We start from the raw sequence: 13829 nt of genomic DNA, 5'->3' as shown, positions 1-13829 counted from the left end.
AACACATATTGGAGAGAAACCCTGATGGGAACCTCCTGGCCTGGAGCTGGTTGAAAGGAGACAGAGAAGGACTCTGGTGTGGCTTTAAAGACTGAGGGTCTCCGGACATTCTAGCTCTCTAACTAACCATTCATGCTGATGGTAACTTCTAAAAAGTCCTAAAAAGAGTCTTGCTCGTTCTGAGGGTTAAAACACCTGCAGCCTAACAGCAGGGGATTAAGTAATGTAGCTTTTGCTCTGTCTCAGCAGTAATTGCAGACTATGCCTGGTTTGAGGAGCCTACAGGTGCTCAAAAGGGCAAAAGGAACTTCTTGCCAAAGCTGCAAAAGGACTGGAAAGCCCCAAACTTCACTTGGTAAGGTATCAAGTTTAAAACAATAAAAGAGGAAAGAGAGTGAATATAAAACATCGTTGATATAAATAGTTTAAAAGTGATAAATTAAAGTCCTTACGGAGAATATTAGAGATTAAAAGAAACAATATTTTGTGTTAAAATGGATGAAGACACAATGTCACAGGGCACCTGGATTACGTATAATTTGGATATTTGTCAACATAAAAATAATTATTTTTTCAATAATGATTGAAATTTTAGATATCCTTTATAAGAGAGATTAAATTAAGGCAGACTTGGAAAAAGAAGAGACTGAGAAATTAGGTTCTAGACTGGAAACAATAGAACAGAAATTGGAGATTCTTTACATCAAAATAGGGAACCTTCATAGTAATCCAATTTGGAATTTACAATAACATCAAAAGAGGTAGTTTCAATTGAGAAAAATCTAATTTAAAGAATTAAAATGGCAGCCCATGAAAATGCAATATATTGAGTTAATAATCCAGATTCTACCTATGGATGCTCCCTTACAGTAATGTCATCCAATAGATTTTATGTTTTATTTTGTAGAGTTTGGGGAATTAAGATATATATGTGTGTGGATGCGCCATACTACTGATGCACGTTCAGAATTCCAATGGGCTTCTGCCATGAACTCTGAAAAAGATAATTCTGAGATTGCACATTTACTAGAGATGATGTCTTGGAGATGCCATTACAGATTAAATTGGAATACAGCGATATTTTAGATACTATGGCATGAAACATGTTACAGATATAACTTACAATCCTACAGGTCAAATAGATATGGAGAGATCTAACAGGGCTTTAAAGGAAATGCCAACAGAACAGAAGGAGGATATGGAAACCCCCAGATTATGTACTACTTTATCGACTTCAAATTTCTTAAATGTTAAAAAACAACAACAACAACAAAACAGCTGCTGAAAGACATTGGATTATGGAAAATAACGGCTGAACTAAAGCAGCCTGTGTATATTAAGGATGTCTTTACTTCTGAATGGAAGGAAGAAAATGTATTATGCTGGGGAAGAGGCTTTGTATAGGTTTCCACGGGAAAAGAGAAGCTATGGATTCCTTCCAAATGGATAAAACTCAGATATGACAGTGGGAGACTCCTGAAGATCTTGGCTGTAGACAAGAAGAAAAAAAAATCAAGAAAAAGAATAAAACAGGGGAGTATTGCTGATCCCTCTAACATGGCAACAGCTTTGAGATCTCCAGCCAGTACTTCAACTATGCATAGCCAATACATTTTGTTGGCTACAAAATCCTCAGAATTTGTCATGCCATCCTTTTAAATGGCATAGATAGAAACATATTACAATTTGGTTATACAATCCAAACCAACTTCCTTGCCTGCTTGAGCTGAGAGCAGAGAATCATCTTTAACTGATTTGTGCACATCACAAATTCCATACATTGCTATTGCTGAACTTTCATAGATTACCTATGAAAGTTATATGTTCACAGACACCAATGAACTCACGACAGCCCTGACAAGATTCACCCTCGGTGATACTGAGAGGCTGAGGCATATTTATTCCAGTGTCCTGCCTGATCCTACCTCAGACTGCTTCAATGCTGTTTCTTCAAAAATCTGCACCCAAGACAACTTCTAAATGGCTAGCTAAGATGGTCGGGCATCAGAGACTTCCAGTCAGGACTTTAATTAAAGTCCAAACATTCTCAGACTATAGAGACTGGACAACAAATGCTACAATTAACTTTCTTAAGACTGACCATTAGGGGCTGGGGATTTAGCTCAGTGGTAGAGCGCTTACCTAGGAAGCGCAAGGCCCTGGGTTCGGTCCCCAGCTCCAAAAAAAAAAAAAGACTGACCATTATCCCAATTGGGGGGGAGCTCCCAAAAAGGAAAATGATACCCCCAAATCAACAGGAAGCAATTTTAAAAGAATGACACCCATTCCCAAAAGATGGGTGGATGATTTGGTGGTCATTCGATGTGTTATGGATGTTTGTTGTCTAGTGGGGTTGGTTACAAGTTATTTAATGGTCTTGATTAGGGAAAAACAAGGTATAGGAAGCTAGACTTTGGGATTTCCCTCTTTTCTTTTCTCTATCCTTCTTTCTTATGTGGGGGGAGGGAATGAAAATAAAAAGGGGGATTTAGGAATAATATAGGAATAGTAGAAATAAAGGAGAGATTAATGAATCTACTCTTAAACTATTAGAGCTACTACAAGCCAAAAATCGTACATGGGTGTAGATCTTTGTATACTGATTCAAAATTGAGGTTATCTTTTGTTACACTGATAAGGATCTTTGTATACTGATGCAAAATTGAGGTTATTTTTGCTTCAACATACTATGTATCAACTCTTTTAAAGGTATATTATACCTATGTAATTTTAAAAAGTGCAATGTTAAGTTCTAGTCCTTTGAAAGCTGCTATTGCAAACTGTTTAGGATAATTAAGAAATGCAAGTCAATAGTCAATAAAATTCATAGTCATATCAGATATAGTTTATTACAGACATTGTTTCCAAGGTCAAACAGATAGTAAATATCTGGAAATATGTTGCCTTATTCAGATATACTTAGATAAATAGATGGTCTTCAAAAACCTCAGAGATCCACAGAATATGACATTTAAAGATGCTTTTAAGAGGATTATTTTTTGACCATGAGGCACGGTAGGTCCTGGCAGCATCCCATTCCACTTTAAAGAAGATGATGAGCACAGAAAAATCTCCTTATGGAATTCGCTTCAAATACGGTAAACTGCCACTGGAAAAGAAACAGCCTTGCTTCAACTGCAGACAAAATGCAGTCCAAAATGGACAAATGGGTTGCAGGGAAGTGGACTGCTGAGCTTTGCAAGGATTAGGTAAGGCAAGGCCTTTGTAAGTCCTGTCTATCAGATACTCAGAACCAGAAGGCTGCGAATTGATGCTCCAGTGTTATAGAGAATTTTGTGGGGAACTGTCCAGACACCCAGCTGTCATTTTTATAGTTTTGGAAGCTGCTTATCTGTGCTTCCTACATATTCTGGTAATATTCCTTCTAAAGTCTCTAATGGATAGAAGACTAGATAGTTAAAGTCTCACAATTAAGCTTGAGTTGTTTAGGATTTGAGAAAATGTTTTTAGGAATAAAAGGATGTTAATAGGTTGGTAATGCAAGTCATGATAAAATAGGATTTAGGTACAGACCTCTGAACTCACCAGGATAGGATAGATAGTAGAGTACTTTATCCAAAATTGCCAAATACATAAATGTACATCTTACCTGACAGGTTTCATAAGTGTTATTACTGTATATATTTTATTATTGTAAGAGAAAGTCTAACTTAAAATTTTTCAGAACTAACTTTTAATATAGGTTCTTAAATGCTTTAACATCTCTTCTGGCCCCCACCTGCCAGATGTAGTAGAAAAGAAAGCTTTAATAAGCTTTCTTATTAAATGGATAATGGGTATGAGAGAAGTGGACCTGTTTAGAAATTGTTCTTTAGAGCAAATGCCATCTGTGTTGTCAGATCAGCAGTTCAGTGTTAGAAGAGTAGTGGTGGTGGCAAGAAACAGCCAGGTCTCAGTCAAATCGGCAGAAGTCAGCAAGGGGGAGGAGGACCACCAGAGACACCAGGAGAAGTTCTTCCCCATGCCTCTCTCAATGAAGCAAAGATCAGCAAAGGCGTGAGACTAAGAAGTGTTGCAAAGCTAGTTCTACAAGCAAGTCCCTCTCAGTCCATTGAGCCCTATTTATGCTCCCTCCAAACATCATGAGTCCTCCATAGGCCTTGCCTTGTCATGTGTCTCTAGAACTCATTATAATTGACATCTGTAAGTTGTCCTCTGAATGCCACATGCACACCATGGCATTTACACACACAGAACATTTAGTGGTGCAAGATTTTAACCCCAACACCTGGGAAATAGAGTGAGGTGGATCTCTCTGAGTTTGAGTGAGTTTTAGGGGCTGTTGCGGTAAATATTATAAAAAAAAGGGGGGGGGGGTTGGGGATTTAGCTCAGTGGTAGAGCGCTTGCCTAGCGAGCGCAAGGCCCTGGGTTCGGTCCCCAGCTCCGGAAAAAAAAAAAAAAAAAGGAAAAAAAAAAAAAAAAAACCAAAAACCTCTCGTGCTCGCTTTGACAGCGCATATACTAAAATTGGAACGACGCAGAGAAGATTAGCATGGCCCCTGCGCAAGGATGACACGCGAATTCGTGAAGCGTTCCATTTAAAAAAATAAAAATAAAAAAAAACCCCTCACTATCCCTTACTAGTGCTGGCCTCATGGGCCACATGGCATCTGCGGGGTATTTTCATCTCAGTCAGCAAAGCCTCTCACCTGCTAAGCTCCCAATCTCCATCCCACGCTGCGGCTGGCTACTCTCTGAGCCCAGCTTCCGCTGCCCTCTTGCAACTCTGTCATCTAGTTCCCAAGGTGAGTCACCGCCTCGCCAGTTCCATAGAGTCCGCCTATGTCGAGGCTCTTACATTCCCAGCATCTGCCCCTAGTCACAACTTCTAGTAACTCGTTAAAATCAAAACTCAAAAAGCTTGTAATTTAGAAATCAGATTTATATCTTAAATCCTCAATCCACAAATCGTCCACAAAATAAACTCATAACCGTTTGATAATGATCTAAACTGCCCACCTGGATAAGACAAATTGTCTGAAGATAGCTATGATGGCTAAAGCCTTCCTTAAACAGGCATTTTTTAAAGATTTGTCATTTTCTTGGACTATTATTATCTATTTCTTCTATTGTATCTTCAGTGTCTGAGTTTCTCTCTTTCATTCTGTTGGTGATGGTTGTGTCTACAGTTTTTGTTTGCTTACCTAGATTTTTCATTTCCGGAATTCCCTCAGATTGTTTTTTCTTTATTGCTTCTATTTCTGTTTTCAGGTCATTTCCTCCAACTTTTTTTTCTTGCCTTTCTTTAAGGAATGTATTCATTTCCTCTTTAAGAACCTCCATCATCTTTATGAAATTGTTTTTGTGTTTTGTGTGTGTGTGTGTGTGTGTGTGTGTGTGTGTGTGTGTGTGTGTGTGTTTGTGCTTCAGCTGCTGTTGGCTGTAGTCTTACAGTGGAGTATCAGCATTTGGAGTTGGGGTAATTACAGTCTAGATGCTGATTTTTGAGTTTGTCTTTGTTGGGTGGATATCTTATTCCTTTGTTTCTGTTTCCTCTCTGGTCTCCTGGCCAGTGTGCCCTGTGGTTAAACAAAGGGTCTCATACCTGGAGTTCTGGCAGCCTTCGGTCCAACTGGGTGTCTCTGCTGATGTTGCAACCTAGATTCATTTTCTAAAAGACAAGACATAAAAGTTTCTAGTGTAGAACTTCTTGGCCCACTAGCAACACCTTTCGATTTACAAATTTGCCAAAGAATATGGGTGTTATGGATGAACATTATGATAGTAATAGAGACTATGATAGCCCTACATGTTACATGGCTCTTAGGAATGAATTACCAACAGTGACTGCACTGACTTGCGTATTCCGTCTTCTTTGGCTAATTTGTAAATGGACAAGGAATGCTAAGCTCGGTGCGGTCACTGTTGGTAACTGTTACGAGTTCTTATCCAAAGTCTGTAACAGAGATTTCTCTACTTTGATGAAATATACCTACAGCATATGTAAAATGCCCTGCTCCATAATATTCTTAGATTATTATTTGAAATCATGGAGTTTGAGCCAATGAGTCAATTGGTCTGTGTAGACCGTGGACACACATATTAGGCTCTATAACGTAGGTTCTCAGCCTGTGGATCCTGACGCCTTTATGGTTCAAATGACCCTTCCAGAGAGGTAGCATACCACATATGCTGCATATCAGATATTTACATTACAACTTATAACAGCAAAATTACAGCTATGAAGTAGCAACAAAATAATTTTACGGTTGGGTGTCATCACAACACGAGGAACAGTATTAAAAGGCCGAACCATTAAGAAAGTTGAAAGCCACTGCTTTATAACTAACTCTATAACAATTTAAATGTAAAATACTGCAGGGGATCAGCCCTGGCCGAGGGCAGGGCCTGGAGCAGGGTGGATTCAAGAGCCGCAAGGGAGCAATCAGATGTGGGACACCATTCAGTTTTGTTTCATGAGAGACAGGACAGAGAGGAAACACATCTAGGTATGACTTATCCTACTCTGACAACTTGTGTCTCTCACAGGCTTTATTTAAACACAAAATCATTTCCCCAGAAACTTTATTCATTGATTATACAGCTTTTCAAAAGTCTTCTTTGACTGCATAAGGATAGTGAAGGAGGAACAAAGCAAGCAAATTTTATGGAAGCTAAGAAATTAACATTATGCTAAAATCATAATGAGTTCATTTTAACTCAATATCTTCTTCCTTAAGGTTGGTGCTGAAAGACCCCAGCTTAGCAGCAGTAACGCCATTTTGCAAGGCTGTACTTAAGATGACTGGTTCAGGGAAAGGTTAGAACACTGAGTACACAGCGGCTGCCAAGCAGGATGTGTTTGGTTGAAGGCCTGGCAACAGGAGGACTGCCGTTGAGCACCTGACAATGAGAAAAGCCCCGGGAGAGGTCCCACACCCTGGTGGGGGGGCCGAGTCAGCCGTTATGTTCCAAGAAGGTAGCTAAGAAACTTGCCCCCGGGCTGAACCCTTGGGGGGCCGAGTCAGTCCTTATGTTTCAGGAAGGTAGCTAGGAAACTTGCCCCGGGCTAAACCCTTGCCATATTAGAATCCACCAATTATATCCCTGTAACCATGCATCTGCTTCTGTATGCTTGCTTCTGCTCCCCAAAATCCTATAAAAGCCCATCCTTGGTTCCGTGGGGCGCGCCAGTCCCCCGAGTGACTGAAGCGCCCGCAGGTGCCTGTGCCTGTGTATCCCGACAATAAACCAAATCCTCTTGCTGATTGCATCCTGTGGTGTCTCGGTCTGGTCTTTGGAGTTAGAGGGTCTCCATCCCGAGGGAAAGTTCTCCCTGAGAGCTTTTCAGTGCCATAAAGCCTTGCAGTTACAGAAACGCAAGACAGGACAACTCTATTTGAATTTGATTGTTTCAGTTTAGCACAGAATAGATCAAAAGTTATTTCCTATTATATGTTATATCAACAGCCTCTCTCTAGTATAAGTAGGGATCAGATGTTAGCTTATACCCAACTATTTAGCCTTATGCTTCCCATGGAACTGTAGTTACAGAAATTGTGAACTTCCGTGGGTGTGCTGGGAACTAAACCTGAGTCCTCTGGAAGAGGAATGTCTTAGTCAGGGTTCTCCAGAGTCACAGTGAAAGACCCCCCCCTTAAAAGGAAAATTATACGAGCTTAAGGTCCACAACTATAAAAGTAAGATCCACAGACTCAGAGCCAAAACAGGCTGGGGCGAGCCCAGGCCCTGTGGGGCCTGCCCTGCCGTTAAGACTAACAGACCATAAAGATAAGGAAAAAGGAATGCAGGAACCAACGGGAGTTATCAGTGCTGACTCATAGGCCATCTGGCAGGAAGGGATAAGCCCCTAGCCCCTGACATTCCGGACGCCCCAGCCTGCACGTACTCTTTTGCTGCATAACCATGCATCCGCGCCTCATTTGAATCCACCAATCAAGTCCCTGTAACCATGCATCTGCTTCTGTATGCCTGCTTCTGCTCCCCAGAACCCTATAAAAACCCGTCCCCAGTCTTGCTGGGCACGCAAGTCCTCCAAAGAGACTGTGTGCCCGCAGGTACCTGTGTTTTCCAATAAACCCTTTTGCTGATTGCATCTGAGTGGTCTCGGCTCAGTCATTGGGCGCTTGGGTCTCCTCCTGAGGGAAAGGTCCTCTCCGGAGGTCTTTCAACAGAACTTATGGGTAGACTCTATATAGTAAGAGAACTGGTTGATGACTTACAGTCTGTAGTCCAACTCCCCAGCAATGATCAGCTGCAGCTGTGAATGGAAGTCCACGGATCTAGCAGTGGCTCAGTCCCATGAGGCAGGCAGGCAAAAAAGAGAAACTCTTCCTTCTTCCAATGTCCTTATGTAAATCTCCAGCAGAAGGTGTGGCCCAGATTAAAGGTGTGTACCACCACGCCTGGGTCTGGAATTTGCTTTGTCCCAGGTGACCTTGAACTCAGAGATCTCCTTGCCTGAAGCTCTTGGGACTCATAGCCACTTTGCCTTAAGATCCAGGTTAGAAACTTGTATCTCCCAGCTTTGAGATCAGGATCACAGGTGAGCCTTCCAATTCTGGATTGTAGTTCATTCCAGATATAGTCAAGTTGACAACCAGGAATAGCCACTGAAAGGTAAAAGTTTTAAAGTCGCCCCCCTAGACACAAAGTTTAGAGCAGAAGAAACAGGTTAGGTCTCAGAATTGTGTGTTCCAGGAAGCCTTTCCTAAGGCTACATCTGCTGGTTCCTATCGAAACAATCTTGAGAAGCAGGAAGCAGCTTCTCCTAGGAAACAATCTTGAAAAACAGAGTTTCTCCTAGGAAACATAACGCCATCCCTGCCCCCTCGGGTTGTGGTTTCCCCCTTTAAATACCTCTTCTCCCAGCCTCTCGGGGTCGAACTCCACTGCCCCTGCGTGGGATACGAGTCTCGACCCCAGTGTACTGGTTGCTATCGATAAACCTCATGTGATTACAAGGACGGTCTTTGTTTTTTTTGTTTTTTTTTCTTCTTTTCGGAGCTGGGAACCGAACCCAGGGCCTTGCGCTTGTTAGGCAAGCGCTCTGCCGCTGAGCTAAATCCCCAACCCCACAAGGACGGTCTTGTGTGAGTTCTTAGGGGGTTGTGTCATCCGGAGACTTGAGTGAGGGTCTCCCCGCTCCGGGGGTCTTTCACCACTACAATGAGTTTGGTGTTCTTAACCACTAAACAATCTTTTCAGCCCCTCTAACCCATCTTCAATGAAGTAAAATAAAATATCAAACACAGGAGATTGGAGATAGAAAAACCATGGGACATTTTTTGAAGAAAGGTGCAGGCATGTAGAGGACTGGCTTTATAAAGATCTATAATGAAAAGGAGCAAGCGAATTAAGGGAAAATACAAAGTGTACAGTTTGAGGAGAAAGTGGGCACCAGGTAGTGTAGTAGAGCTGAGTCCTGTGTTCAAGTTAATAAACAGATGAAAAAAAAGCCTGATGCTAAATGGAATAAAGGGATCATTGGCACCAAGGCAAGACCCCACCCAGCTAACCTTTCCAATTTGTAAAAAGGGGTTAAAGAAAAACTTAAGCAGTGAAGGAAACTAGTGAAAACAGAAAGCTGATGTAGCTGTTATTGAACAAGGGGGCCATGATCCAGCCACAGTAAGCATTAGAACTTGGTAGATTTGGCCACATGGTTCTGGCTTTAGAATCAAGAATATAAGAAAGGGATTGATAACTAAGGAAAGTCATGGAGAAAAAAATGTGCGTGCAGGGTTTCATGGTCCAGAGGCCCAGAGAGGCCTCTGCAGGAAGCTGTGAAGGTGAAGCCTAGATTGCCAGGGAGACCACAAGATATTGGAAATGCCAAATCCATGGGAAACCTACCAAGGAAAGCTGCGGCCTGGGTTTGGAACTAGCTCTAGAGAGAAAAGTATGTTGCAGACAACAAAACTGAAAGGAGTTGGAGAGCTAAAGAACATTTTGATATCAGACATGAAGATGCAAAGTTCTGAGCTTGCCCTTCTGGTTTTAGGTCTTGCTTTGGTCCAGTGGTTCTCCCCTATGCTCCCTTTTCTCTGCATTGGAATGGTAACATAAATATATTCTGTGCCATTGTGCAGTTGGAAGTATGTGATCTGTGCAACAATGTTACTGCTCATTGTGTAAAGGTTATCCTTGTATTATTCAAATGCTGATTTCTGTGTCCCCCTGCTAGAATAAGGTTTCATCCTTGTTTGAAGAATTGCCTATCTTTTTTTTTAACTAGGTATTTTCTTTATTTACATTTCAAATGTCATCCCCTTTCCTGGTTTCACCTCTGGAAACCCCCTATCCCATCCCCCCTCGCCCCTGCTTCAGTGAGGGTGCTCACCCACCCACCCACCCTCCCTTCCACCTCCCCACCCTGGCATTCCTCTACACTGGGACATCAAGCCTTCACAGGACCAAGGGCCTCTCCTCCCATTGATAGCCAACAAGGCCATCCTCTGCTACATATGTGGGTGGAGCCATGGGTCCCTCCATGTGTACTCTTTGGTTGGTGGTTTAGTCTGTGGGAGCTCTGGGGTGTCTGGTTGATTGATATTGTTGTTCTTCCTATAGGGTTGGAAACCCCTTGAACTACTTCAGTTCTTTCTCTAATTCCTCCATTAGGGACCCTGTTCTCAGTTCAATGGTTGGCTGGGAGCATCCGCCTCCGTATTTGTCAGACTCTGGCAGAGCCTCTCAGGAGACAGCTATATCAGGCTCCTGTCAGGATGCACTTCTTGGCATCTGCAATATTGTCTGGGTTTGGTGATTGTATGTGGGATGGATCCCCAGGTGGGGCAGTTTCTGGATGGCCTTTCCTTCAGTCTCTGCTCCACACTTTGTCTCTGTATTTCCTCCTGTGAGTATTTTTGTCTAAGAAGAATTGGAGCAACCACACTTTGGTCTTCCTTCTTGAGCTTCCACCTCACACCAGTGAGAATGGCTAAGATCAAAAACTCAGGTGACAGCAGATGCTGGCGAGGATGTGGAGAAAGAGGAACACTCCTCCATTGTTGGTGGGATTGCAGACTGGTACAACTACTCTGGAAATCAGTCTGGAGGTTCCTCAGAAAATTGGACATTGCACTATCTGAGGACCCAGCTATACTTCTCCTGGGCATATACCCAAAAGATGGTCTAACATACAACAAAGACACATGCTCCACTATGTTCATAGCAGCCTTATTTATAATAGTCAGAAGCTGGAAAGAACCCAGAGTCAACAGAGGAATGGATACAGAAAATGTGGTACATTAACAATGGAATACTACTCATGCTACAATACTATTAAAAAACTTCATGAAATTCTTAGGCAAATGGATGGAACTAGAAAATATCCTGAGTGGGGTGACCCAAGCACAAAAGAGCACACATGATATGCATTCAGTGATAAATCGATATTAGCACAAAAGCTCAGAATACCCAAGATAAAATTTAAAGAATTGCCTATCTTAATGTTATGTAAAAATTGCTCCCCAATAAAGCTAGCTGATCAGCCAGTGACTGAGTAGTGGAGAGTATAGGGCTGGACTTCCTCCCAGCCAGGGGAGAAGGTAAGAGGGGGGTGGGGGAAGTGGGGATTAATTATGGGGAGAGAGTCCAGAAGATATCATGAGAAAATACCTGGAGCAGAGAGAGTCAGATCAGTACTAAAATGCAAGTATTATGGAGATTTTAGCTGGGAGATAGCCAGGTTAGTTTACAGGATTAAAATAGAGTAATGGGGTTGGGGATTTAGCTCAGTGGTAGAGCACTTGCCTAGGAAGTGCAAGGCCCTGGGTTCGGTCCCCAGCTCCGAAAAAAAGAACCAAAAAAAAAAAAAATAGAGTAATACTGCTCAGTTGTTGTGCCCCTAAAGATTGTTAAATAAATATAATATCCAGTCTCAATTATTTAGGACCTAGCCAGTATAAGAGGAAAACTGCAACACATTTATACAAATCATTCTAAGAGATCTGTGAAGTGGAAACTTCTAGTTTCTTCTGAAAGTCATTTATGTCAAACAATGTTTTGCTAGGGCACACAGGTGAAACGATGTCTTGCTAAAGTCAACACGTGTAAGAATGTTTTTCTGGAACAGACACAGGTGAAAGGATGTTTTGCTGGAGTGGACACATGAAAGGATGCATGATGAAGGAGTATAAATATTTCCACACAGACAGAGGGAGAGGGAAAATTCCCTCTCCAGAGAAAGGCGCATGGATGTTCTGTGAATGTCCTTGGTTTGGTCTGCTCTGACTTGCTATTCTTCGCTGATGACACACATGTAGTGGTTCGCCTCACACAGCGTTGTTGAGCTCCACTTGTAATGCTACCACTGAGAGGAGCTTGCCAAAGAACTGCTCACAAGGTTCCTGCAGGAGCTGCTTCCATCCTCTTGCCTTGGGCTGGTTGGAGAGTCTTGCAGTTTCTTCAGGATTGTAGCTGCTGGTTCAACTGTGGAGTTTGCCTGCCTAAAGGATTTGTCTGTACCTGCTGAGTCGTATTTGGTGTTTGCTACAGGACTGAACTGCTGACAAAGAAGATCTAGCTCACCCCCAAAGAACTATTGCTAAACAGGTCCACTTCCTCCATATCCTAATAACTTTTCTCTTCCACTACCTCTGGTGGGTGGTGGGCAAGAGGAGAGGTTGAATGTTTATTAAAATAGGCTACAAAAAATGCCAAGGTTGGGGATTTAGCTCAGTGGTAGAGTGCTTGCCTAGTAAGTGCAAGGCCCTGGGTTTGGTCCTCAGCTCCGAAAAAAAAAAAAGAAGAAAAAAAAATTAATGCCTACAGATCTGCTTTTATATTTTGATATAATTTGATAAAATAAGAGATTGCCCTTAATGTCAGAAGAGACTTTGAACTTCAGACAAAAGTGGTGTTGGGACTGTTATAGACCTTGGGAACTTATGGAATTGGACTGAAAGCATTTTTGCGTTATGATATGGCTGCAAGTCTCTGGGGGTTAGGGAATGGAATGCAGTGGTTTAAATAAGAATGGCCCCCATAGGCTCATATACTTGAATGCTTAGGTGGTGGCACTGTTTGAAAGAATTAGTAGCTGTGGACTTGGAGAATATATGTCACTGGGGCCTGGTAGGAGCCATATTGTCTCTCCAGGGAGAGGTGCATGGATGTTCTGTGAATGACCTCCTTGAGGCAAGGTTCCTTGAAGTTTTTCTCCCATTTGACAAGAACCAGTGGGAACAATAACCAGAACAACTGCATCTCCTTTGGAAATGGAGCTCTGATCTGTTTATTCAAAAGGTTAAGTAAAGACATGACTAACACATTTACAGAAGATCCCTTATTGTATGGTCTCAAAATTGATAGGAATATATGAGGAAAAAGGAGGGGGCTTGGAAATGTCAACTATTTCTTCTGAGGACGTAAGCATGCCAATACATTGCAGAGAGGGAAAGTTCAAAACTCACTTAGAGGAGATAGGGCATAAAGATCAAGAGTGGAGAGATCATTCTCAGGACAAGTTAGTTCACTCTTAGGATAAGTTAGTAAGTAAAATGTGTTGTGCTCTTAAAGGAAATATGAATTGGATAGATTCATCTTTGCCTTGGGTAAGGGCTTACATAAAAGAAACAGTATAAGTTAATGGAAAAGTATTGATTGTCAGTTTCTGTCAGTTCTTGTCAAATGAAAGAAAAGTTGTGTAGGGCAGGAGCATATTGTAAAACGAAGACAAATCGTGGCATAAAAGACAACTTATAATACATGGTGAGCATACTGAATTCGAAGGTGATAAAATCCAAAGGTTATTGTACTGGCTGGTTCTGTGTGTCAACTTGACATAAGCTGGAGTTAGCACAGAGAAAGGAGCCTCCCTGGAGGAAATGCCTCCATGAG

The 13829-nt window shown here is 42.0% G+C and overlaps 1 protein-coding gene and 1 non-coding gene across 3 annotated transcripts in view; one reads left to right on the top strand and one right to left on the bottom strand.

Annotated features, from left to right (window-relative positions):
- Positions 1-2823: 2823 nt before the first annotated feature.
- The window catches only part of Zfp950l5 (zinc finger protein 950 like 5), a 28452-nt gene continuing 17446 nt past the window's right edge, over positions 2824-13829 (bottom strand). Inside the window, exons 5-6 of one of the 2 annotated variants that reach the window (XM_087575093.1) lie at positions 5569-5634; positions 2824-3109 (exon numbers count right to left, since the gene is read on the bottom strand). In XM_087575093.1, coding sequence (XP_087431219.1) covers positions 3090-3109; positions 5569-5634 — 86 coding nt within the window. In that variant the 3' untranslated portion in view covers positions 2824-3089. Of the gene's footprint in view, positions 3110-5568; positions 5635-11155; positions 13221-13829 lie in introns of those variants that run through there. The other variant, XM_087575092.1, reaches the window with a different exon arrangement.
- LOC120095349 (U6 spliceosomal RNA) lies at positions 4461-4567 on the top strand. Its single transcript, XR_015632525.1, has one exon. It is a non-coding gene; the product is annotated as a U6 spliceosomal RNA (small nuclear RNA).

Source organism: Rattus norvegicus, chromosome 10 (assembly GCF_021556685.1).
Source record: "Rattus norvegicus strain SHRSP/BbbUtx chromosome 10, alternate assembly SHRSP_T2T, whole genome shotgun sequence".
NCBI classification, from domain to species: Eukaryota; Metazoa; Chordata; class Mammalia; order Rodentia; family Muridae; genus Rattus; species Rattus norvegicus.
This window is presented reverse-complemented; position numbering and strand designations above follow the sequence as displayed.